The 27,128-nt window shown below is 32.3% G+C and overlaps 2 protein-coding genes and 1 long non-coding RNA gene across 6 annotated transcripts; 2 read left to right on the top strand and 1 right to left on the bottom strand.

Annotated features, from left to right (window-relative positions):
* The first annotated feature begins 2,585 nt into the window (after nucleotides 1-2,585).
* On the top strand, nucleotides 2,586-7,539 carry LOC122593771. Of its 3 annotated transcripts, XM_043766217.1 has the most exons (12): nucleotides 2,586-2,597; nucleotides 2,713-2,757; nucleotides 2,849-2,914; nucleotides 4,173-4,285; nucleotides 4,415-4,535; nucleotides 4,618-4,837; nucleotides 5,135-5,197; nucleotides 5,303-5,356; nucleotides 6,522-6,590; nucleotides 6,834-6,905; nucleotides 7,064-7,159; nucleotides 7,247-7,539. In XM_043766217.1, exons 6-12 carry the CDS (start codon nucleotides 4,663-4,665, stop codon nucleotides 7,261-7,263), a joined length of 546 nt encoding a protein of 181 aa, XP_043622152.1. In that variant the 5' UTR covers nucleotides 2,586-2,597; nucleotides 2,713-2,757; nucleotides 2,849-2,914; nucleotides 4,173-4,285; nucleotides 4,415-4,535; nucleotides 4,618-4,662; the 3' UTR covers nucleotides 7,264-7,539. The 3 variants fall into 3 exon arrangements, with proteins under 3 accessions (XP_043622152.1, XP_043622153.1, XP_043622151.1); XM_043766218.1 differs by lacking the exon at nucleotides 2,586-2,597 and having other exon boundaries at nucleotides 2,630-2,757; nucleotides 4,627-4,837; XM_043766216.1 differs by lacking the exon at nucleotides 2,586-2,597 and having other exon boundaries at nucleotides 2,630-2,757.
* A 1,322-nt stretch (nucleotides 7,540-8,861) lies between these two features.
* Nucleotides 8,862-14,616, bottom strand: LOC122590643 (protein GRAVITROPIC IN THE LIGHT 1). 2 transcript variants are annotated; one of them, XM_043762821.1, is made up of 4 exons: nucleotides 12,897-14,616; nucleotides 10,773-11,742; nucleotides 9,256-9,442; nucleotides 8,862-9,077 (listed from the first exon to the last, which is right to left on the bottom strand). In XM_043762821.1, exon 1 carries the CDS (start codon nucleotides 14,445-14,447, stop codon nucleotides 12,984-12,986), a length of 1,464 nt encoding a protein of 487 aa, XP_043618756.1. In that variant the 5' UTR covers nucleotides 14,448-14,616; the 3' UTR covers nucleotides 8,862-9,077; nucleotides 9,256-9,442; nucleotides 10,773-11,742; nucleotides 12,897-12,983. The 2 variants fall into 2 exon arrangements, with proteins under 2 accessions (XP_043618756.1, XP_043618755.1); XM_043762820.1 differs by lacking the exons at nucleotides 8,862-9,077; nucleotides 9,256-9,442 and having other exon boundaries at nucleotides 10,286-11,742.
* Nucleotides 14,617-17,231: 2,615 nt separating this feature from the next.
* On the top strand, nucleotides 17,232-18,972 carry LOC122590736. The gene is made up of 4 exons (XR_006322590.1): nucleotides 17,232-17,256; nucleotides 17,545-17,615; nucleotides 18,031-18,078; nucleotides 18,874-18,972. It is a non-coding gene; the product is annotated as an uncharacterized LOC122590736 (long non-coding RNA).
* The last annotated feature ends 8,156 nt before the right edge of the window (nucleotides 18,973-27,128 follow it).

The raw sequence follows: 27,128 nt of genomic DNA, 5'->3' as shown, positions 1-27,128 counted from the left end.
AAGAGATAGATTTAATATTATTAGTAGATTACAATATACATATATTGTAAGGTATAAAGGTATATGTCTTATCATCCATCCAATCATCAAAATAAATCAATATTTTAGATATTTTATTTTATAATAATAATTATTATTACTGTATTTAATATAGGGTTTTGTTAATGACAGCCCTTAGAGTTGTCAGTAAAAACTAATTTTGTGCATTAAAACTTGTACCTTGCTGTTAGAAAAATCAGGGGGCGATATTTAATATATAATGTACAAGTTTTTAAGCATGTAATATGTTGTTAGTGACAGCCCTTAGGGCTGTCATTATCATTTTCCTTTAATATATTACCCGCGTGTTACACGGGTTCATGATCTAGTAATTAAATACAATAATAATAAAATAAGAAGTAAAATAATACGGGTAATAATCATTAAGGGAAGAGTTTTCTTCTTTGCAACCGGCTGACACCGGTAAGCTAATACTTTATGTTGTTGCTATGTATATATAAAGCCCCTAATTTTACTTTTAATTGCTTTTATTTTACAGATATCTATATAATTATTAAAACAGTAAGAATCCTAAGGATTTTAAAGGGTCTAAAAAATAAAACCTATTTTATAAAAATGCCACCTAGGATTAAAATTTATGTGTCATTCTCATACATTTTCCTCATTATTTCATGATAAAAAAGTCATAAGATCTAATCTTTCAAATTATATAAACCCTTATATTATAGGAATTCAAATCTTCATAATTAAGAATATGATATCATTTACGCAAAAAATACATCAATGTTCATCTTAAATATATATATATATATATATATCGATCAAGAGTTTTTGAAATTATCTTCTCCTTCCGTATCTCTTTTTTGCTCGAAATCTGTAAGTTTTTAATTCATTAATTTATTTTTTTAAACTGTTTTTTACAAGTATATCATAGTTGAATTAGCTGTTGTGTAAGTTCTCATATTGATTTAACAAAAACATGTAATTTTAAGATTAATTGACTTATTAATTATTAACTGTTATCATGGTTGAATTAACTGTTGTGTAAGTTCTCAAATTGATTTAACAAAAACATGTAATTTTAAGATTAATTGAGTTATTAATTATTAATTGTTCACCAAAGAAGGTTAAGTGACTGTGATATCGATTGTGATGTCAGAAAAGATAAAAGGTAATCAGAATGTTTCAGGAATTAACCATGAAGGCATGAACTATAACATAATTGATTTCCACTAGATAAACCTGTAGATTAACTATTTACTAATGCATAAAATAACTTTTTTAACTAGCCGCGCATCGCGCGGGGTAAAATACCTAGTATATATATATATAGGGAAAAGTGAATATATGGCTATCATGTATCCAAGCTTGGGTATAGATCCCCTCACATATTAATTTTTTAATATTTGTTGTAAAATAAATAAATCAGGCCCCTATGATTTTTATGGTTTAAAAAATTGACATGTGAAGGGTTCTATACCCAAGCTTAGGTACAAGATAACCACATATTCTCTTTCCTCATATATATATATATATACTAGGTCTTTTAGCCGCACAATGTGCGGTTATTTAAAAATGTTTTTTTAGTTATATGAATATTTATAATAACTTTTAACAACTATACATTATTTAGGCATGTACATATAAATCTATATTATCATTAAATGAAAATTTTTACATTTATTGAAATAGATAAATTCAAAATATAACTCTTATTATTTATGAAAATCTTTGCATTTATATAAAAACATACATTATCAAATATTCATATGAACTATCACATATTATACTTCATGTAATACTAATGAACATAAAATGAAGTTAAAATGTAAATGTAATGTAAAATCATAACGATTTTTTATTTTTTGCAAAGTGATATGTGACTTAATAGAATTTCATCACACTCTTTCAAAGAAAATAGTTTCATAAAACTTACTTCATCAAATAATAAAATTCGTAAAAGTTGAAAAGCTTTAATTAGATATAGTTAGAAGCCAAATTCAAATTATAATTAGATTATAAAGAACAAACCTATGATTCAAATTACGTTGAATTCACCTAGTAATTGATAATAGTTTTTATAAAACGTAAAATCACTACCACGAAAAGGATAAAAAACTATATTACAATGTGATATATAATGTTAGTTATATTGGATAGTAAAATTAAGAAATAAATAATTTGAAAACCAAATATTTTTCAGTTTTAAAAATAGATTTTAAATGTATACGGTTTCTATTATGATATAGAATGTGATTTTTTACTTTTATTTTTGTAAGATTTTGTTTATATATAGATTTTATTTTTTTTTAATTTAATAGTTTTAGATAATATAATTTTGTAGATTTATATATTGTAAAAAAATATAGAGATGTCACATAGGATAAAGACCTATGTGGTAATTTTTAAAAATAATTTTAAATAGTAAAAGACTTTAAAATGCTTGAAAAGCCAGTGGCGCGAAGCTACCGTGCGCTGGATTATGACTGAACGCCTCTAAGTCAGAATCCGGGCTAGAAGCGATAACTATTGTTTTAATATTTATATATTATATATATATATATATATATATACTTCACGTGTGAACCCAATGGAAGGTTAGTTTTATTTTATTTGTTGTTGTATCAGCATTGTATAGTTATTGTGTTCATCATGTTCGAATTAGGTTTCAGTTGCATTATAATTTGGTATGTGTCATTCTTCTATTTGCAGCTTTGATAAAAGCCAAAAGGGACAGTTTGAGAACAAAAATGAAAGGTTTTTTTGTTTTCCCTTTTTCCGTCAACAAGCCAAACAAGTTTGTAGATACTCGGCTGATGAGTTTTTCCATCTTTTTTTTTTATTCCAGTATGTTCAGTTGGGGAAGGCCGAACTACGTTTCAAATCTATCAAGAACTAAAGGGAGTATCTAAAGGTTCATCCTAACCCCTTAATGTATTCAAATTTCTATGTTTGTGCAATGTTAATAACTCCCTCTAAACAAGTTTCTGATAAAAGTTTGAACCTAAAAAATCGTAGATGAAAAATACTCTCGAGTATAAATAGTTTCTGAAGTGGGTCGAATGGTTCATACATGGGTGATTGGGTAAGTAGGTGCTGCTAAAAAAAAACCCAGAAATTTTGATGATAAATTTTCATAAGTAATAATTAATCTTTATCAGTTCCTGTAATATCAAATATGAAATTATTATTTATCAAATTATAATAAGTTTTTTATTAAGAGTTATAACCATGTGGCCACCAGCCGCCACTTTCTAGTAGAGGTCCTGGGTTAGACTCTTGCAAAAGGCACTTTCTAGTAGAGGTCCTGGGTTAGACTCTTGCAAAAGGCAAACTTGAGATAATTAGGGGATTATCAAGTGGTTGAGATTCACTTGGACACTAGCCTGACTGGGGGATTAGTGGGTACCAAATGGTACATGGGATCAGGGGGTTTCCATCCAATTACCTTTTTTTAAGTTCAAACAGAAGAAGAAAAGTAATGGTTTTACGTAGCCCAACTCGTTGTGACCTGGTTCTAGAATTTACCTGATTTGACGTGTCCCGTTCTGACCCGCCTGTTTTGACCTGTTACCCAAACACGACCCGAACTGCCTATTCTGCAGGCTTATATGAAACGGGAGAACCACTACAATCACATGGGAACATGTCCATTCACTTGTGACTATTTTCATCCCAAGTTGCAAATTTAGAATCAGTTGCTGGACCAAAACTGTCGATAATTAAAGAGCCAGGGAAGCTACCTTGTCTTTCGAAAGTTCACGTACGAAGCTTTTTTAGTGTTATGATGTCATGATCCGGCTGCTTCTTTAAACATTAAAGTGATTGCCAGGCGGATACATGTTTTTCATTTAGAAAGGTTAACTTTATGAAGACTAATTTCACATATCTATTTGTTAATTTTTTTTACAAGTTTTTTGAAAGTTGGGAAGGGGAATACTTTAGGACTAAAGATAGGTGTTTAGAGTCCGTACGGTTTTACCATCGTGCCTTGTTTCAAGACCATTGTTATTTTTGTGATCGTTGCTGTAAAGAGTATAAGTGTTGGGATTGTTGGATTAAAGCTAGAGGACTCCGTCTTTGAATACAACATGTGTTTGTTCATATATGAGTCAGCACATTTACACATGGATCTTAACTTGGTAAATTTTCCCTTCAACTTCATATTTCAGGAAATCGTGATTCAGAGATGAGATCAGTCAAGCGTCCGCATGTCACAGAAGTTCCCTTGAAAGAAGAAGACCAGAAAAGTTGGCTCGAGTTTAAAAGGCTCGACAAGGGGAGGGTATACATAGCATAATCCGTCACCTCTGTCCTTGTGGCTTTACATATATACACATACATCCATGGTTTCACACACCGATGTAAATGTCATAAATGTTGTTCTATATAACGTATTTCTCGTCTCTGGCAGCCTGGAGTTGTACTTGCCCGATACCGTGGGGAAAGGAATATGGCCACTTGAACTTGATCATCCCTTTGTCTCTGTTATTCGTGACTTTGCCGTTTCTGCCTTCAACAAGATCATTGAGGCGGTATGCTTTCTTTCAACATGTTTTTTACAATTGGACTCTTTTTGCTCATCAATTTATATATAAACAAATTTACTGTTGTTAGTATGTTAAGAAGGACAACAACAAAAACCTCCGTTTTGCTGAGGTTATGGATTGCAAATACGTGACTATGGAGCTCTGTACCCCTGCGCATTTCTTTTTCATGGACATAGAGGCCATTGAAGAAGGCATTGTCAGTGTTTACAGAACCATGGTAGTATGCTATGCTCTTGATGGTAGGATGACTTTGGTCAGTTTCCGTCTTACCAACCATAAACCGACAGGTATGTGATTATTATATATTTGGAGTATAAATCTTGTATCTAGATTTGGTTCATCACATTCCTACAAGACCATAATTAACCTGTATGTATATTTTTTTTTGTGCTGAAAACATGAAACACTTTTACTTACAAGTGCAATACTTTTACTTACAAGTTTTCCTTTAAACGGAATTCAAATGCTAACAACATGGTGAATTGCTTATTGTACCCAACACATATTTGAGTCGTGACCCATCTTGCCATCACTATACCTGACATTGATTACAAGTTTTTTTCTTTCTTATTTTTGGTATGCAGGTAAGATAGCTTTGAAGTTGTCTCGCTTGAATTTCCTAAAATATAGGTACAAGAACATGAAAGGTTAGTTTCCCAGATATGAGCCAGACTTTATTTGGTTTCCACATTAGAATAAAAATTTGATTTGTACCTTTCATCAACATTGGGTTTGTGTCGCTTTATGTGCAGCTGTGAAAGAAGACTTAGAGATCAAGTTGGAAAAAACACACAAATTGTTACAAGGTTCTAGTCCCCCCTTTGATGATTTTTAAATTGCAAATCTGAAATTCCACTCGCTAAACATATTATAATATATATGTTCATCAGTGATTTGGTTATTTACATTCCCTCGCAAATTTCTTGGATGGTCGTCTTTTTTTCTTAATCATAACCTAGATGCGTAGCCGTGTGGCTTAATAATACCATGCATATATTGTTTTGAGTCGTCTAATAATTCTAAGCCTGGTAGGCTTTTTAAATCATTGTCCTGATCATGCCCACAGCCGGCCTTATAGTTGTGGTGTATTAGGTGAGTGCCTAAGGCCCCTAATTAGTCAAGGGCTCCAATTTTAGTGCCAGTGTGCTGAAAATATTATCGAGTTTTTTAAGAGAGACCAACAATTAAAACAAGGCCACCTTAAAAGTTACAGCCTGCTTCCCTATGTGAACATGAACAACCACTCCATCATCTCTCCCTATGTGTCCTGGTTTCCAGGTAAACGTGTAATTTAGAAGTAGGAATAGAATGCTGTTAAAAAAGAAAGGTAGATAAATATTTTTTAACTCTGCCATTTACAAGCTTATTAGTTCCGGTTCTGGGTCCGGTTAAAGGAAGAGGATTTTTGTGGAGAGTTTAAGAAAAGGCTCCAAAAATTAGTTCGGCCTAGAGGCACCAAAACAGTTGAGCCGGCCTATTCATGCTAGTAAGGTGATGCAATCATAAATAAGAATTAGGTTTTAGCCCGTAATAGCACATATGCAGTTCTTGTAAAGAATCTCGTATTGTATCGAGTTCCTTGTTTTATTCGCTTGTACGGACCACATTGATTCTATACCATTGGTCTCTTATACAAATAAACAATGCATGAGATCGTGTTTAGCGTTTTAAACAGAACAAGCTAATGGTTTTAGTTTGCAGTGGTGAAACAACTCTCTCTCTCTCTGTTCAAGAGAAAATTACAACTTCTTAACTACCCTTTATTAAGATTTTCTTTAAAAGAATACTTGTAACCTAATCAACTACTCGAATCTTTATCTAAGATAGCATAAATCTTATGTAATCTAATCTAAAAGTGCTCAAAGGCTTCTCGAGTAATTATTAAGTAGCAAGTAGCAGGCTAAAGTGGGTTTATCACCCATTAGATTATGTTTTTTTTTTTTGTTGCCACTTTATGTGTTGTGCATCCAGGTAAAAAGAAGAAAGGCAAAGTGGTGGCAGAGTTGATATATCTGGAAAAACAGTACAAGTCTATCAAAGGTATCCTAGCAACTCCTTGAAAATGATATTACACACACACACACACATACATGATGCAACGGCATTTGAAATTCATTTTATAGATAGTATAATATAGGATAAGTTTGGAGTTATAAACATTTTGATTTTGTATACAATCATTAGAAGTTCTAGGCGTGAAAAGTTACAACATTTGAATGACCATGGTTTTTATTTCTTTATCCAGTATCTATAGACAATTGTTGCACTGTGTTGTTACAATAGGTATATGCAACATGCTTTATAGGCAGATTCGGTTGCAAACACCAAAAGCTTGGAAAGAAAGGAGTACCCCAGGTTAGTTCAACATCAACTCGATAACTTTCCATTTCATTTTGTTTTGTTTTGTTCAATTTTTTTTTGTTAAGAGTAGGGTTACTTTAGTTCATTTGTGTTTCCTACACAATAAGATCCACTTGATTTTAATCTTAATCCTCCTTATATATTTCATGCAGATGGTTGGTCTAATCCTAGGAGTACTGAGCTCTATTGGAGAGGCTATCATGATAAGATCAGCTGCCAGGGTTATGACTTCAGAAGTAACTTTAAGCGTAAGTTACTTATATAACTGCATATGAAGTGAGCTATCTCTAATTATGATGAATCTTGACACATAGGTTTTGATTTTCACTTTGCAGATTATGCATGGCTTTGACTTTAAGGGTTTAGCGTTTGGTGTATGTTACAAGTAGAAGGCTGGAGACTTATTTAAATGCTTTACAATACTATGAAGATGTTATCACTTGCAAGGGTTATGGCTGCAACACTACCTTTAATTGTAAGTTGCTTTAAGGGTTATGGCTTTCTCTGACTTTAAGGGTGTTGCGTTTGGTGTATGTTACAATTTGAAGGCTATTTATATGTTGGATAAATGGTGTTGCTTTCTTTCCTCATTATAATATTCCATAATTACCTGTTTTAACATCTAAAATTTCTTTATCTCAATCAACCAAATGGTCTAGTGGCAAGGATGCTTTTTTTTTACAAGAGGTCAGGGGTTCGAATATTTGGGGATGACCACATGTATTTAATTTCACACCAGATCTTTGGTTGATAGGGGTTTCTCATCACAGGGTTTAAATTGGGGATCTATTCAGTGAGGGGGCTCTTTAACGGGGTCTGGTTAACACAACGTAAGGCAATCTACCGATATTCGTGAGTAATTCACACCTTTTGAAAAAAAAAAAGACTAAATAAACAAGATTGTTAGAATAAAATTATGCTATATTCTTTCAGTCAATATATTTCTTTTCTATAATATCATATATATTTGTTATATTCGTTAAAAAATGATTCTGTCGTAAAATATTCTTTAACTTTGTCATAACAACACAGTATTTGAAACGATAAATAAGCCTGTGTTGTGAAATCACCTATACATTGAATGGGGTCTAAGACTAGTATATATACATAGCGGGGCTCTCAGCTGTGCGTAATTCTCACATATATTACTTGTGTGTGATATCCACGTGTGAAACAAAAAAATTTCGAACCTTAGTCACGAACAGAATGAGTTGGAACTTGGAGACCCACGAAGTGCTTGTAAATAAAGATGTGCATGGGGCCGGTCCCGAAAATCCCAAAAATGTGATACCCGTCCCCGTTCCAAATAATGCGGCCGGGACGGGACCGGGAAATCCTGTAGTTGTGGGGTTTTTTCCCTGTCCCAATCCCGAAAACCATCAAAAATCAATACCGGTCCCGATCCCGGTTCAAACTTGTGATTTTCGGTTCATCCTTGCTTGTAAATGCAGTTTATTGGAACTTTGAGATTCATAATCTAGTAATCTACCAATACATTATTTATAATCTTACTTGCACTTTGGAAAATGGGTGGGTGTACATAGCAAATAATAGAAACATATTTGTGTTAGGCTAAAAACTATTATATTACAAAGTTAGTAAAATGACTATAACAACCATACATAACAAAATCCTATACTTCAATTTCAAAAATAGAACTTTTCTTTAAAGTTGGACATGTGCTCCATAAAATACATAATCCATCAATGAAAGCCCAGTTGCTCACTCCAACATCTTGTTGGATTTCATGTCTAAGGTCAACACCAAAGCGCAGCCGCTGTCCCTGACTTGCTTGTACCAAAAAATTTTAACCTATTGTTCAGCAACCATTACAATACATACTAATATCAACCGATACTTCGTAGTACTGATGGCCTTTCCCAAAAAACTAAGCTTAGCCGACATATTTATTGGCATCCAGTTATCAGTTCACCTCCTTCGCATATCCAATAAACAAAGATCCATATAGCTTTACATGTATAATCATTAACAGTTAGACATACAATTACATATACATACATACATGCATAAAAACTGATCTCACATGACTCAACATATGCAGCAAAAGGTATTTGTCAAAATATTGGGAGCTAGCCTCTTCAAAATGAAGTTGATGGAGTTAAGATTCCATCCGAGTTGAACTGAATACTGTTGCATTTTTAAATCCTGCAAATCATAAAATAATCAAACTTGTGATATCAGAGGTAAGCCAAGTACTGTGTTTAGACAAATAAGGACTCTAATGAGCATAAGAAGACCCAAATGAAGCGAAGGAAGTGCCCATGACATTTTAATTGAAGATTTTATAGTTAGATCATATGTTAATAGAGAAATTACTACTCACCCATGACTGCATTACTGGTTGAAATGTACAAAACAAGCTGAGGCTGCTACCATTGATGGCATGAACATTAAGCAGCCATAAGCTGATTAAGCTCCTCATGAAACCAACTCCTTTCATATACTAGCTTTTAGGTATCCGAATTTTGATGAAAGTTTCAGTGGGAAAACGAAAATGTCCCATGGAAAACCTGTAAACAGTTAGGCATGTAAACGAACACTTTTTGTGCAAAAGTCAAATAATTCTTGTAAACAAATCATAAGGGGGGGAAATAAAAAAAGGAGGTTACCCCACATACCATGAAAGCTATAAGCAGAAACAGAATAAAAGTGACATAAACTGGAAATCTACCTTCATTTCACATACCATTGTGATTTGTTAAGCTAATTTTACTTATTAATAACCTACCTGACCTCTATTTCTTTTAAAAAGGCAAAACAAAATTAAGTATAATAAGTTGCAAGAAGTAAGGTACCTTTAACTTGATTAACCAATCTGTGTGCGTGGGAACAACCTGTATATGAGGGATATATCTTGGCGTATATAATATGAAGAGCTTTTAGAAGCAAGTAGCAGCAAGAGATGTAAAAAAGTAAGGTCACATTTAGTTAAAAAAACACCTTTGTTTCCATATTTGTTTTTCGAAAAAAAACCTAGAAAAAAAGGAAAATGGGATCAAATCATAGTTTTTCAAAAAACTTTTCCAAATTAAGAGAAAACATTGTTTTCAAATTTCAATAGGAATTAAAAAACGCTCGTTTATTGTTTTTCACTTTTAGAAACCTCAAATTATATTAACTTTATCCTACGCCCCCATCTCTGCCCCCGTTACCCTCACCCTCTCCCATACCCCCGTCTCGCCCTACTCCCACCGCTACTTAACCAAGTATAGTAAAACATATTTTCTATTTAAAAAATCAAAATAATATTTTCTAGTTTTGAACTTATTTTCAAAAATTTTATTTATAATCTATATATGGATAACTTATATTTTCCATAAAATTAGAAATAGAAAACTAAAATACATTTTCCATTTGTACTCTGCACTGAATATTTATAGCCAGAAAAATATACATACTTCTGTTTAGTCAAGACAGTAGTCATTAATTTACACCAAATGACATGCTTTTCCATGAGAGAAGTTACAAACAAACAAACAAACAAAAGGGGCCCAATGCACAACAAACTATAGTAAAGCTTTGATGATAACACTGAATTCACCTAAAATTTAAAGTCTCCACCAACATGCAATTGCATCTTGTCTTATAATTGGACTTGAGAGATACTGATCCGATTCATACTCAAAAACAAGAAATGAAAACTAACAAAGTTGGATAAACTATCTGCAACCTATGATCCCGCTTCATTCCCCTCAGCCGGATTTCGAGAGCAATTCCACAATAGAAACTCATACAAGTACATTTTTTTTTATCAAGGTAGAGTTGACTAAACCAGAAAATTAACATATAGTTGAAACCAGTACTGAAACACCGATTCAAATTCAGGATTCCCGAACAAACCTTGTGCGAACAAAAGGAATACCCTTTAATCATTGTTGCTCAAAGCACCACTATCAACCAATTCCAACATCTTTTGTTTTCTTCTGCTCTTTACCTTCTTCCTGTCTTTCCTATTCGATCCACAATTGGGAGAAACAAAGTCGAATGATAAGCAAAATAGAAAACTATCAGATTGTGTCTATATATATGTGAAATACAGAACTACGAAGGCTTAAGGTTGACCCACATAAGTAGGTTTAATGTTAAGGTGATTATCTTTGTATCCCACGTCGCTGTTTCGATCCTTGCCATCTACAATTATTTTTCAAACACTTTATATGGAACAGGACCGATTTTTAAAAAATGGATATGGTCGGTCGGGATTTCTAAACAATGGTCAAAAGTCACCTAAACCTTGACATGCTTTCCAAGTTTCCATGAGAGAAGCTTACCAACAAACAAAAGGGGGTCCAATGCATAACAAACTCTAGTAAAGCTTGAATTATAACACTGAATTTACCTAACATGAAATTGCATAATGAAAACTAACAACGTTAGATAAACTATCTGCAACCAGTATACGAAATGATTTCGACTCATCGCCCTCAACCAGATTTCAAGGGAAACCCCATAAAAGGCATTCATATAAGTACATTTCTATCAAAATAGAGTTGGCTGAACCAGGATATCAACCAATAGCCGAGACCAGTACTAAAACGACCACCAATTTCAAATTCAGGAACAAACCTTGTGTTAACAAAAGAATACCCTTTAATCATTATTACCCAGACTCACCAATATGAGAGATCCCTAGTGGTTTAAAGTAGGGGTGTGCATGGTCCAGTTTGCCCAGTTTTAGGCAAAAGTTTTGCTTGCCTGCTTTCCTTGAGGATTGGCACCTCCTATCTCTGACTTACCACCATCAACCAACTCTGACATCTTTTGTTTTCTTCTGCTCTTTACCTTCTCCCTCTCTTACCTTTTCGATCAACTATCAGCAGAAACAGAGTCGAGTGATAAATAAAATAGATGAATATCAGATTGTTTCAATCTATATTTTGAAATTAAAAGCGTTCAGCTTGACCCGCATATCTCTAAACCATATATCTCTAAACCATATGCAAAGCAGGTTAACACAAAAACTTACACTTGCACAACCAAGAACAGCGAAAAACAGAATGGCTAGTAACCAAGTTATTACTTCTACCAATCTCATACATATTATAAAATGTGACCGACTGTTGTTACATGTCAACAAAGACGAAACCTGGTAAATATCTACAACTATTAATATAGCTCAACATGGATGGCTGGTATCATTATGAGATGATGAAGGTATCACGAAAAAATCCTTAAAAGAGCCTAAACAAAATCAATGTTCATAAAAATACCTGGTAACTAGTTTAGTGAATTACTCTAAGGCTGCATCTTCGAAACAAATTCTTCGTTTAAACATAGATCAAAATCCTGGTAACCAAATTGAGGGTCTATTTCGTGACTTTTTTTCCCCTTTTTTTACTCACAATCGAACTGAAAGTTCATAAAAAGAGAACTAAGTTTTAACCCACAACTATCTTCAATAATCAGCATCAAACTACAATAACTTGAGAACAATCACAAAGGGACTTGCATAATTCATGAGATTTATTGACTTACAAGGAAAATAGCACCCAGAAACATATATTAGTTTCTTGACTTTTAAAGCCATTGATTAAAATTTTAACTGAGATAGGAAAAGAAACTAGTTTTTTCCTTGATTATTACTAATATATTAATGCCTTTTTTTTCAGGTAGTAGTAACTTCAAAATAGAACAAATCTATAAAACTGACTAGTATTCACATTTAGGCTACACAAATACTAACAAGAAGCTAGAACACGCTAATTTTTTATCAGTTCATTATTCACTGCAAAAACGCAATCTCGGTAAAAATAAGAAGAAGAAAAACTGAGCCAGAAGATATTGAAAACTGCTATGATATCTTCACAACTTTGGAGTAACATACAAGTCGTTATCTTCTTTAGTATCACTCCATCATACTCAAGACGGAAAAGAGCAAAGAACTTCTGTACAGAAATCTCTACATGACACTAAACACTCAAAAAGAAGCTAAAACCAAACAATAAATGTGAATAAATACATTACCAGGAAACTATACTTATGAACCGCAAGATCAAAACTCTAACATTCAATCAGATTATATCTATAGGGGTCAAGCAGCTGAGAATACTCTTATTTTGTGTGCATTGATCCAGTTAGATAGACTTGAGACTGAATAATTGTTTTCCCAATCTTGAACCCTGGTACCACTGTAAATCCCACCTTCGATACCCCTATATCATGATATGCACCTTTTTTTGTTACATCTTCCATGTAAATCATTGAAAAGTTGATCCCTTTTTCCACCTGAAAGATCTCAACTGGTGGAGTAAACGAATGAGCCAGTTTATGAAGTAACCAAATTGAGCTAGACATATTAACGAAAGCATCATAAAAAACGCTTAAAGACCTCCATGAATCCAAAACCTCCTTCTTTATATCCACATTCTTAAATATTGAAGATTCCATCGTCGGATGCACAAGTTCGTTATACTTTCTTTCACAAAACTTTGAAAAAGGAAAACCAGGGTTCTTATTCAAAGTCTCCAATGGATTAACCGACACATGCTCAAATAACTCCATCGAAATATCACCGCAACTTTCATTCCCATCCACACCAAAACCATCACTATCAAACCCTTGAAACATACCTAAACACACGTACGATAAAAACGCATACCGATTATGCCCCGTTTTCAGATAATTAACATTCGGATGAACATAACTAGCTGCCAAACCCAAATCCCACCCTGCTTTCTTCATCAACTGAACCAAAAGCTTTGTAAACCGATGACAACATCGACAAGCATCCCGCAACATAGAATCAAAAACCCTAACTGTAGGCAAAAACCCATTTGGGGGTTTCAAGATTTTCGACAACTTAACTGACAACCTCGAATTGAAGTCATCGATTTCGCTCAATTCCTTCCTCAACTTCAACACATGATCATCTTTACCATCAATATCGGATTGTAACCTATTAAACATAGTCTCTAAAGCTCTTAACTTGTTTTGATTCTCATTAACTTGAGCTTCTAAACAAGACCCAGAAGTAAATTCAATCCTAAAATCTGGGTTTTTTCTTGAATCTATATATAAACCTCTAAATTCATATAATTTATGCAGTTGATTAACTAAAGCTTTATCATTAAAGATAATCCCTTTTTCATCATAAGGCACATGGGCTGTTTGTAACTGAAGATAAGAAGCTTCAAATGATGAAATAACAGCAAAAACAGATGAAATTAGATAATTACCAAACTGGGTATTGAAGGGCTGAATGATTGAAGGTGAAAAATGACATGAATCAAGATTTTGACTTTCAGTTTGATTTTGACTTTTGGAAGTCAAACTTGTATCAGGTTTGATAATGATAACTTTCTGATCAGTGATGAAATCTTCAGTGGAATCAAGAAGAGTGAAACCATCTTCGTTGTCAGAAACGGCGGCGGAGACGGCGGCGGAGGATTCTTGTTCTTCTTCTTCAGTGAAGAATTCAAAGGTTTTAGCTTTGAATGCAATTGCAAATTTTGAAAACATTTCTGAGATTTGTGGGGGTTTGGAATTTGGTGCTGGAGTTGCTGTTCCCAATTCCATATTTTGTGTGATCTTGGTTTTTGTTGTCTTGTTATTTAAAACATTTATATGGGATATAGAGACATTGGGTTTGTATGTATATGTATAAATGTTCTGATGATTTGAGGAGGTGGTGGGTTAGAGAGAGAGAGAGAGAAAGTGAAGAGTGAAAATGTGAAATGGTGCCTTGGATGACTTAGAAGGAAGGTATGAGTGTATAGAGACACTGAGCCAGAGGTGTCTCTTTTATTATTTATTTTATTATTTTATAATACGAGTACTACATATTAATTAAGGTTTTTATTTTTTTCAATTGATTAATAATGGTTTGTCAATGATCTGGTTAGGGACATTCAGATCGTTTTTTAGGAATGACAAGTTTTAAGGTTTTTTCCTCTAAATACTTATAACGGTCCATGGTCAACATCTCATTATCTAAGGTACGCGCAAGGTTTCACCATCATACGGTAAAATTTCAGGTTTCTTTGAAGTCACACATCGACTGAATGTTTGGGAAAAAAATGGTTTGTCATTTCCTAATATAACATCTAAAATTTATTTTTTTTATTTGAAAAGTTATTACTTAAATATCCATTTAAATAATTAACTAAATTAATTGTATAATAATTTATAAAATTAATATATATGAACATATCAATGAATCTATGATATCAGTTTAAATATATTAAACTAATATTAAATAATCATTAATCTTTTCATATATAAATAACAAACTTGTAAATTCTAATAACCGAAGAATATACAAACTTTATATGATGAGCTTTACATAAAAAATAGTCATAATAGATGATATCAAAATGTATGTGTTGAAGCAATTGATGCAAAGAAACAGACATTTACCATAAGATAAGAAGATGTTTAGGTGAAATGGTTTAGTGAATAATGAATGTCTTGGTTTGAACGGAGGTTTTTAATTGTTATCGTATATAAGAAAGTAAAAAGCTTTTTTATTTTGTTATATAGCAAAACTATAGGCTTCTAACAATAATTTGTTTTTTATAATATCATTTATTTCATGTAACTTTTAATAAGTTCAAAGGCTGTCTAACAATGGAGGTTCATCATCTATAAACTAATATATTTTTTATTTATAACTAACTTTGACTACTTTTTAGTTTTTTCACCCATGATAATTAATATCACGCATATAGTATTAATTTGTAGGGGAGACGTGATGAAATTTATTATTGTCGGAAATATAGAGGGAGACCGATCAAGTGATTAACGGGAATCTATGGGGCCCAATTGTGAGTTCATATCACGGACAACCAACTTTTTCTTCCTTTTCTTTATTAAATCCCTTCTAAATATGGTTGATTTGTGTTTTAGTATGGTGTAGATTTCTAACATAGAATATTCAAATAGTTTTCACAATAAGATGAGTAAAATTAAGTGTATGAAATTTTAAATGCATATTTTTTTAAAAAAGTTCTCTCTAAACCTAAATAAATTCATAAAATATATAAAGAATTTTATAAATATTATAAACTTATCTTAACCAGTAGACCATGATAACCATGTTGTGTTAATTGTTTCATTCGTGACTTTTGTGTTATGTGCATCATGTCTATCTATAATTAGTGTTTGTAGGTGATTACTATGATGTGTTTAATTAGTCAAATCGTGTGTGTTTGTTTTATAAATTGCTTCAATATGTATTCATATGTTATTTTGAAGTGAGACACGAGACTTTTAATGTAATAATTCCATTTTTTATGTACGTGGGAGGTGGGGGGTAAACAAAGTCTCCAAGGATGTACTTGAAAGATATATATATATACCATGTTGAAAAGTGCAACTCGATCCACATAATTGAGAATCAAAGTCTAATAAGTAAACAATATTAGTTAATAACTTAATTTTTAATTTATTGGACACTTAAATAAACATCTAACCACTATATGATTTTTTTTATATAAAATCTTGCAGCATCATATCACCCCAAAATGTCATACAATATGTAGGTATAGTTTGACTTTGAGTATTGAAAATTTCAAGTTGGTACAACGAAAAAGAATCATTCTTCAAATCTTGCGACATCATATTAGAATGTACTATGTTATTATCGGACATTAGGTATTCTATAAGGATTGAGAATTTTGCTATTAGAATTGGACCTATAATAAAGACGACATATGTCACACCAACTTTAAGCGCTATTGCGACGACCCATGTCTTTGTTAAATTGTTGTAGATGGATAATTAATGTTGCAGATATATCACTATTCGTTTCGCTTCTATAGGTCGGATTATATTCTTATAGCAATTAATCTTAGCAGCAAGTAATGGTATGATGGTGTTTTCTTGTTTGCATGCGACCAGGACTCCGTGGCACTTTCTATTTTTAAATCACTGGCTTACTCTGCGAAAGTCTCCACTTTTTCTTTTTCTATTGTTATTTCTCAAGCAACTTGGATCAAACATAAATTTAACTTTATTCGTATGTTTGATTCTCATATTTAGAAATTTTTTCGTTTATTTTGCTTGTGTCATGGTATATATTAGGCTTCTGACTTCTTGGTTAGAATGACATTTATAATGGAATCTATATGCATATAAAATTGGAGCTTGAAGGAGGTTTGATCCCTCTTTATGATATTAATTAAGGATTACATTAATAAGGTTAATGTTAATTTGGAGGGGTATATTTCTTTGTAACCAGTTCATATTTAAGATAATGATGCGCATGAAGTTTTGCAATTATTATGTGATGGTGTGTTTTTAATATTGTTATTGATACATCGACATGTATATATGTATGGTTGCTGGTCCTTTAAGCTTCTAAATTGAAAGTGCTGCATTAATTCTGGTTTGTTACACCCGAATGCATTTACTAATGAAGAATGATAAAAACTTAAAAGAATGATGGTGTAAACATTAAAGTGGGAAGTCTTATAGTCTTCTATAGGCTTGGCGGCATAAAGATCTCCCCTCCTTTTCTAAATCTATATCATATACCCACTCTAAATTTCCATATATTCAACCTCTTATTATACTGATCATGATTTTCATTATTTTCCCAAAAATTGTTATTAAATATAAATTTGTATTGTATTATTAATTAGTTATAGATTTAATAACGGCAATAATTTTGCAGGTAACTAATTTTTTGATTGGATTCGATCAACAATTACCTAACTGCATCTGCAAATTTATTCACTCTATAGGGTTAGTGTTTCTCTATTTGTTACTCTCTTCTTTCATTACATTATCATCATTTCTCTTATTTATTTGTATATAGATCGATGTTATTGAATGTATAATTCATGTTGTTAATATTGTATCATGAGTTCTTGGCTATGTTCAGCCGGAAAATAGTTGGTGTTCGATTTTGAACCCAATAGAAAAATTAGTATTAGGGTTTTCTTGAGAAAAAAATGGGGTTAATGCTCTTTCGCTGATTTCAGGTGAAAGATTTTTGTTTTTTTAACCAAGATTTCAGGTGAAAAATTAGTAGGAAAGACACCAGTACCATTGCTGAGTACTTTCTTTGTTCTATTTTTATAAGAAATTTGTAGTTTTGACATGTTTTATTTATGTACGTATGAAGTGTTTGCTAAAATGTTTGAATGAATATTTGCAGTTGGACAAAGTTACATCAGAGATAAATGTTACCAAGGAATAACTCGAGGTTGGTAATATTAGTAGTAACTTTTATTTGCCAATTTAAGATTTGCAGTAGTAGTAAGATGATTTTATGTTACATTTTCGTTAAAAGAATGGTTATTGGAAATTAGAATGAGATTTAATATGCTGGTTGTGGTGAATTCCCTACAAAAGAAGAGAAAATATAGACGATTAATATGAATCATTGGGTTTATTCCGTTATATGTCCATATTTGAGCAGAGGTTTACAGATAAGTTTAGTGATGCATTAGATATATCGGGTTATTTAGCTTATGCTTGATACAAACCATTGGGTATGTTTAGTTAAATTTAATTATGGAAAAGCATTTTTTTTATGGGTTGATTAGTTTATAACGAATAAATAGGTATTTAAGCTGGGTTTGAAAAAGCTTGCTAGATTATCATGTCTACTCTTTTGAAGGTTATAAGTTGCTATAAACCAGGAGATGGCTTCATAATAGTAGAAACGACCTTTTAAATGTTACTTTTGTGAAATTTGTTGGCGGTAAGTGGTTTTGATTTTGAAATGAACAATATAGCTGAACATATCTAAAGATAGATGGCTCACATGAAGAATATCTTTACCCAATATCTACCTGATGATGTGAAAGCATATGATAACTTTATTATTGTGAAAGGATATGATAACTGAAAATGAAGTTAGATTTTATGTAGGTGAAGCTGTTCTGGGCTAATTGAGTCCGTTCATAAACATAACTATATTCATAGGTTATTACAACACCTTCTTTTTACATCCCGTTATACAAGTGCATGATGTATATTTTTCCAACTTTTGCAGGGATATCATACGTGACAACTTGATACTTGATAAATTTGGTAGTTACAACACAAAAGTGAGCCAGTAATGCTTAAGGCTTGGCACAAATTGCAGCAAATGGTTAGTTTCTTTGAGATTTGACATTTTTAACTCATGCATTGCTATGGAACTATATTTTAATGTGGTAATGCCTACGTCACTTCATACTTCATAGTTAGAATAGTGTTTATGGGTTACTTGACCTGATCCGTTCAGTTTTGGCCATAAAGTACATGTTATGCGTCCTCATCCAACAATGTTGGCCTGCCCATTGCCTCTTATGTAAATTAAGTTGAGCTTTGTATATGCTAATGTTAACAATCACACTTTATGTTTTTAAAAGTTTTTTAGCTGCTTTATTTTGCATCAAAAGAGAGAAAGAAACATGTTCTTATGTTGTTGAACGGAGGGATTATTTATAAAGTATAAGCTACAGGCCCGGATTAACCAAATTTTTATCTGAAATTGTTGGTGATAGGAACATATGAGCTTGGATGGCATAATTCTTCATGGCTTTTATCGAGCCCATCAAAATATGCAGGGACTTTCCAGTGAACGAAAATCTAGGTGCTCCTAAGGTTAGTGACTTTTATCTCATTTTTCATTTTGAATATATTGGTTTCACACACATACGCACACACCCGCTGTGTCTAAACAACACATGATCCGAAAATCTCCCTGAATTTCTATAATTCCTTAAAATCACAAGAAAGCCCCTTTGAGGAAAAAACACACACAATCTTTCCTATTACTATCATTATCAAATATCAACATGATTTAAAAGGCAAGTGGTATTAAGAAAACACCCTGGTGGGTGGCTTGATTGTCAATGAGATTGTGTTCTATTTTCTTTAAAATCACAAGAAAGCCCATTTGAAGAAAAAACACACAATCTTTCCTATTACTATCATTATCAGATATTAACCTGATTTAAAAGGCAAGGGGTATTAAGAAAACGCCTTGGTGGGTGGCCTGATTGTCAATGAGATTGCATAGTTAGATAAAGTGCTACATTTCATTGGGTGGCCTGGTTGTCGGCGAAGTAATAAATTAGCTGACGGAGATACACGTGTATTTTATCACGTGAAGGTAAGTTTTTCTAGCAAAAGTTACCAAGAAACAAAGGCCAGCATGGGAGCCACAACCATATGCTACTTTATGTTACAGCTGAACATGGTCCTTTAAAAAATCTTGTGCCATCATAATAAAATTTGACCCTTTAGTGTTAAAGTACTGACATCACCTTAGTAGGTGTCAATCCTGAAAGTTAATAATTTTGCTGTTATCCAAACAATTCGTTTATGTCCGAATGGAAGCTGATGAAGGCCCTTATTAATCAACATACAAACCAAATTCCAGGGGAGGTAATTCTAGACAATGTGAACTTATCAGTCATGGGCTTTGATAAGATCAGTCACAAACATTGCCATAAAAAAAATGTAGGAAGGGCTCAAACAGAACAGTACACCCACTAGAGCCTTCACCAAGTATTGGTAATGATTCATGCATGTTATACAAGAGAAATCAACTATCCCATATCTGTATAAAATAGCATCTTCCCGTCGTTTGCCGAGTATACTAAGTTCTATGTAGAAGGGGGAAAAAGGAGGGTCAGATGGGTTATACAATGGGTCAAAATGGTTTGGATCAAAAAATGGATACTTTTGATAAGGGCTAGGTGGGTTTCTGACTAATCTGAGACAGTTTATATATTTAAAAAAAAATAGTATGTCAAATATGATCATTGGTATCTGGATTTCAAGTATTTTTTTAAACTAAAGCGATTTAGGAGGTTTTACCCAACAATTAAACTGTCGACAATATTTCATCCGTTCATCTCATTTGTCCTGTTTGAGATCAAACATAACCTCAACTTTATCCATTCAATAGTTAATCAATTCATAACTAAACAGGACAGTATTTATGCTCTACTTCTTTTTTAAGATTTTGACCTGATATTGTACAGTCAATCTACTATCTAAGGGAGGAATCACCGAGATGTCAATCTACAACGTAAGGTAGGAATCCACTTGCATGCTAAAAGATGAGTATGTTCTCAGCCTGTATATTTGTTTTTAAATTTCATCATTTTTTATTTTGAAACTCAATTTTACTTGGTACACTTGGTTGTTAAGCCGTTTAGTTTGTATATTTGGTTTTCATGGCAAGACAAGGTGAGGGAATTGGAGGCTGAAACACTCAGTCACTCACTATCTAATATGACAAAGAAACATATGAAGATTTATAAATGATAGATTGGTTAGGACGATACCTTTCTGGAATGTGAAGTTTTTTTGTTTTGTTTTTACGGTGACCTTCAATTAGACTAGGTTGATAGTCAATCCCGGTACTACCGTCATTTTGATGTATGTTGGTAAAGGTACACCCAGGTAGCTATCTTTCCGTAAGGTCACCTCGAGGTCAAATATGATCCCAAAAAGCAGTAAAGACCTTCATAGTATAAGTCTTTGGTGAGATGTGATTATTGAGGTGATGATTATATATACGTTGACCCAAGTTTATGACCTGACCCACCTTTTTTGCCACCTCCAATATAGTACTTGGTATGCAAGTTGAAGTAGTTCGGGGTAATGTTTGTCGAATTGTGAACAATAAGAAGCAATTTAAGCTTGTGGTTTTACCCTAACTCAAACCCATTTTACCGATCCTTCATTTAATGTATGCTCTGCTCCTCTTTTTTCCATCTCAATTTCCATGGAACAAAGTAGTTAAAAGGGTAAAGTTGGTTAAATCTTCAACCAGTTTTAGATTATGGTTTTATCCTGCTTTCTTGCCACTTGCATTGAACCACTTTTTTGATTTAACATTATAGAATTTAGATGTTTGTATTTGTAATTGGTTAAATGTTTAACAGAATGAAAATTAGTTCCGATGTCCCTCTTATTTCTTCATATGCTTAAATTGCAACCGGTTTAGACCATTTGGCAGTTATGTGGTTTCAGATGAGCTATCAAGCAAAAGCACGACTTTAAGAAGAATCCAAAGATTTAATACGGGGTCAACCCCTAAAGTTTTTGATATAATTGTTTTATAATCTATCGATATACGTATCTAACTTTTCTATCAATTGATTAGTCTAAATATTCCGTTAGATGAGTTGTCTAAATTCACTTGGTTATCGGTTGATAATTACTTATCATTTGCATCAACAGGTTCTCAAATCCCGAAAAATAGACGTGGATTCCAACCGCATACCTAGCCGTGCAACGCACGGGTCTTCACTCTAGTCTTATTGTAAAAATAAATAACTATTCTTTTTGGTAGCTATTCGAATTAATGAAGTTTTAACGATTAAATTTCAATGTCCCTATGTATGTGTACTAGCAAATTACCCGGGTTTAACCGGGGCGCTTTAATTAAAATTATAAATTTAAAAAATATGTATATAATTAAAAACTTTAAATAAGCATTTAATAAGCTATATTTTTTAAATAAAAATATTATAAACTATTTATGACATCATAACTGAAATAAAGACATTCTAAGTAAAATTGTAGACTTGTCACATCATACTTTTTCTAAAAATACTTTTGAAAGACAATTGTCTTTTATTTATTATGAAGATATTATACGAGATGGGTACCCGCGCAATGCAGCGGCGGTTGCGGCAACGGGTGGTGCTGGTGGTGTGATGGTAATGATATGGTAATTAATCTAAAAGTAATTGATGTAATGGTAGTATAGTAATTTTATGGTTAGGGGATGTATCTTTTATAAATAACTTTATTAAAAGTATTATAGAGATATTAAGTGAAAATATTTAAATTAATGAATAAAGAAGATAGATAGTTTGGATAAATATGGGTTGAAAATATTTTATGGATATATTAGTTAGATTTAATGTGTGAGTTGAGAATGTGTTAAAAATTAAGGGTATTTTAAAGGTAGATAGTTAAAAAGAGAGGAAGATAGTTTGTTTATTAATATTGTATAGATACAAACTTACAAGCAATTGAAAAAAGAAACATCATTTTTGAATAATATGAACAAGTAAAAGCTTTGCGTTTATCAAATATGTAGGTAAATTAAATAAACAAGCAAAAATGAATCTGTACACTGTACTATGATATAGTCGAGTATTGCTGTAATAGTATTAGTACGCTAATTAGCCTAAATTTCTAATCAATAATGTTGTATTTTATAGGGATTAGTAATTCAAAATGTAAACAACTTTACACGAATGTTCATAGTGTGTATCGAACTTTAATCCTTGCGTGGTATGTAATGGACTTTCAAATCCTATGCATTGTATGTATTTGACCAATCAAAAACTTACAAGTGGCAGCGTATGCGATTGTCACATATACTTGGATACATAAAGTGCACAGAATTTGAAAGTTTGTTACATACACAACACAAGATTGAAATTTGATATATACTATGACAATTCATGTAAAGTCATTTACATTTTAAAATACTAATCCATATTTTATAAGTTCTCGATATTCAAATGATTCAAATTTATTGATGTGTCTTATATGTATTGTGTTAAGTAGTCTTATGAGTTTTGAACAATAACCGTTTCTATGTAACACCTCAACAAGGCGGAATCATGAGAGTTACGTACTAAGCACAACACGACATGGAAATTAAGTAGAGACAAGTCTAGATGCATTTAATAGGATTGGAAATCCATACAATCATCCAATTACAATCCCGAGATCATACAAAAATGCATAAGGAGCATGACCATCAAACGTTTACAAAAGATAGCACAAAAGATGTCATATGATCCTAAGCATAACCCATAAGCGGGAACTATAAATCACGGATCCATGATAAAGTCCAAGTCCAATCCTAGCATGCAAACAATCAATCATCATCCAACACGTCTTTGATTCACCTGTTCACCTGAAAAGTGTACTAAAACGGGTCAACATAAAGTTGGTGAGTTCGTAGGTTTAAATAATAAAAATCAAGTTTTGGGATAACAACCGTTAACAATATACGAGGATTATGATACCTAATCACGTCCAAGGAACCCTAAAAGGGTTTCACGTTATCAAAAGTCAGCACAAGTCATAATCAACGTCCAATAACTGTAATACCCAAAATTTTAATAAAAGATATTAATTAGATTAGTAATTAAATAGTGATAATACTAATAATACATGATGAATTAAATTATAAATAATACTTATGCCATAAAAACAAGAGATACATAAATAAATTGCTAGGAGGCCGGTTTTACATCTATACGAAATGAAGTGAGCGGAAGTTTCGATGGGCTAGTAAACATAGTCAAGGATAAATGAATATATTAAAGATAAGAATGAATTGAAGTCGGTATTATCTCTAAACATCATTTTAAATTTAAGAGGCTAATTATATGGTGCAACACAATCACAAATATTATGCAAGAATAAATTACATACTCAATATCCTTACTAGATTGGTCAACCGAGAGTAAAAAGAAAAGATAAGGACCAGGATAAGCATGAAAAGTTAAAAAAAAAAAAAAAAAAATTCCACATGATCATTTCCTAAAATCCCAAGTCACTATATTAGTCATTGCCGATTTTATTTTCTCCTTAAACATACATACGCTGTTTCTCTTTCACATCACTTTCACACACAAGAATTCAGTAAAACAATCGGGTTTAATTAGGTTGGGAGAAATTGTTAAGAAATCTTCATAGTGCAAAGCTCACATCATCTTTGGTGGTAAACTCTTTGTATAAATATCTTTATATATTTATACTATATACTATGATTCTAATTTATTTTTTTTATGTATCAAGACTCATTTATATTTTAATAAACTGACAGTATAAGTCATTTGCGATTTAAAATGATAGAATTTATAGTCTACGATGTTATCACTTATTACGCCAACTTTTGTCATGCGCTCATGTGAATCTGTTGAAATCAATTAGTGTCATATCTAAATGTATATTTTCCAAACGTAATTACATTCAAGAATGTTGTCTGGTTTAATGATTTATAAATTGTTGTTCAAAATATTTTGCAAAACCATGTCACTTTAGAGATAAGATTTGGATTGTGGTTTAACATGAAGTCGTTATACAAATACTCACTCGTTGTCAGAAATAAACGATCAAGTTTAACTTTCATTTGCAATAAAATATAGTATTAATAACATTTATAAATTAGAATTTAGTTGATGATGACTCTCGACTAAACGAGTAAAATATGTACTCTAGCCTGAATAAATGATAACGTAATGCAAGTATATATGTATAACAAAATGAATTTGTCGAGAGGCAGTAATCTCAAAATTAATCAACTCACAAAATATAAAGGATATTACATACTCCCTATTTAAATGTCTTTTGTGCTTATACCATTTGTATTTATTAGATTCGATTTGGTGATTACATTCCGTCGGCGATTATTTCATCTTTGCTATTCTTGCATTCGGAGTTAAGGTACGGATATTCTTAGTGCTATTAAGATCTATCCTTCCGGTAAAATCTTTCTTCTCAAAACTTCATATCATTTGTATAAGTATATATATTATTTGAAATATTATTTGTTTGTCAGCCTTTGTATAAAATTATGATTTCTCCATTTTGATGTATCAACGAGGTTACCTTTATAATTGTGGATTGGGGGATCATAATATTGTTATCTATAATTGTGTCAAAACCATCTCTTGAAACCCAATTTAAGAATAGTCTCGAAAAAAGTTATGTTTGTGTTACATTTGATGCGGTGATTCGTACAAGTGTTTCCCAATTGGGTAGACGGAGATGTGGTTTTAAGTCGATATATTTTAATTGTCTCAAAATCTATATATATAAATTATATTTTTGTTCGAAAATTAATCTTGTCATTTGAAAATTTATTTAAGCGTATAAGTTGTCAAAACGGTTTCTTAAAATGTGCCTAAGAGAAACCTATCCATGGAGGTCCCATGGGCGCGTCATTGTGACACCGATGACGTAGCATCGACCGTAGCGATGTATTGAGTGATATCTACGGCGTCTCCTTTTGATAACCCGGGAGTGGTTAGAGCTCATTATTATTGTATTAAGATAGGAGGCATATGGATCGGTCCTAGCTATATAAGTAATAAGTTTGAGGTGGACGTTTATCGTAGTGTCATACGAAACGTTTGGCACCATAAAATGAATGATTAGTGGAGTAGCTACCCTATGAATTCATTCGGCCCTTTTGATAAGTTATTTGTTAAGTCTCTTAGTGCATTATTTTATGAAATTTGGATTTATAATATTTTGTTTCTTAAGTATAAGATATTTGTATTTTAATTTGAATTAAGTAATAAGTTTCTCTTTGAAATATCTATTTGCGTGTCATATTATTCAGCTTTTGTCATATCCGCTCACTGGGCTTTTTGCTCAGCCGTATTCCTTTTCTTCTTATACGGCAGGTGATCAAGGGGGCGTTGGGAATGAGGGAAGAGCGTAGACTGAAGTGGATCTAGCACCTTTGTCCTAGAGTTTAATTTATGAATAAGCACTTTATATTATATATATAAAGACCTTTTTATATTTTGTCCAGTTGACTTTGGTTTGAATTTGGCTTGACTTTTGAATAAGATTAACGCCCATTTGCCTTTAAGTTCCATTTATTATCATTTTGTACGTTCAGTAAGTTAGGGGCGTTACAATAACTGTCCATATACATGCAATATCGTCCACATTTAGGTTAAACAACCCATATCCACGGTAATGATCATACCGGGTGTGGATTCGTCAATCCACCGTCCACGTCCACGTCCATATATATATGAATAACATAACGGCTTATATAATATACAACAACGACCATCATCACACATATACGTCCATTAACACATACTACAAGTAAACAATTAGATAACTAACGCCTCGTTCCATATCATAAAAAAGTATATCAACCGACAACGTTTAAACGACCAAGTACACTTTCTGCCCCAAATAATGTAAACATAGGGGCTACGAAACTCACCTTGGTCGGCAAAAGTAGTTAAGATCGAGCTAAGGTGAGTTTATAGATGTTCAATGTCCGCCACGTGTCCACAACCTACCATTATATATAATATATGCATTATTACGCGGTAAGCTAAATCCTAATTAGGGTTTCATAGTTGGCATGTAACTTAATTTAACTCCCAGAGATGTCTTAGAAGTGATTCAAGAACATTTATTGATAAAGGAAGGGATTTGGTCAAAAGCGGTTCAATGACTTAGCACCAAAATTTGTCATGAAAATCAAAGTGTTTAGAAATGTGTTTAATCAATTTTGTTGAT

Source organism: Erigeron canadensis, chromosome 3, assembly GCF_010389155.1.
Source record: "Erigeron canadensis isolate Cc75 chromosome 3, C_canadensis_v1, whole genome shotgun sequence".
In the NCBI taxonomy this organism is placed as follows: domain Eukaryota; kingdom Viridiplantae; phylum Streptophyta; class Magnoliopsida; order Asterales; family Asteraceae; genus Erigeron; species Erigeron canadensis.
This window is presented reverse-complemented; position numbering and strand designations above follow the sequence as displayed.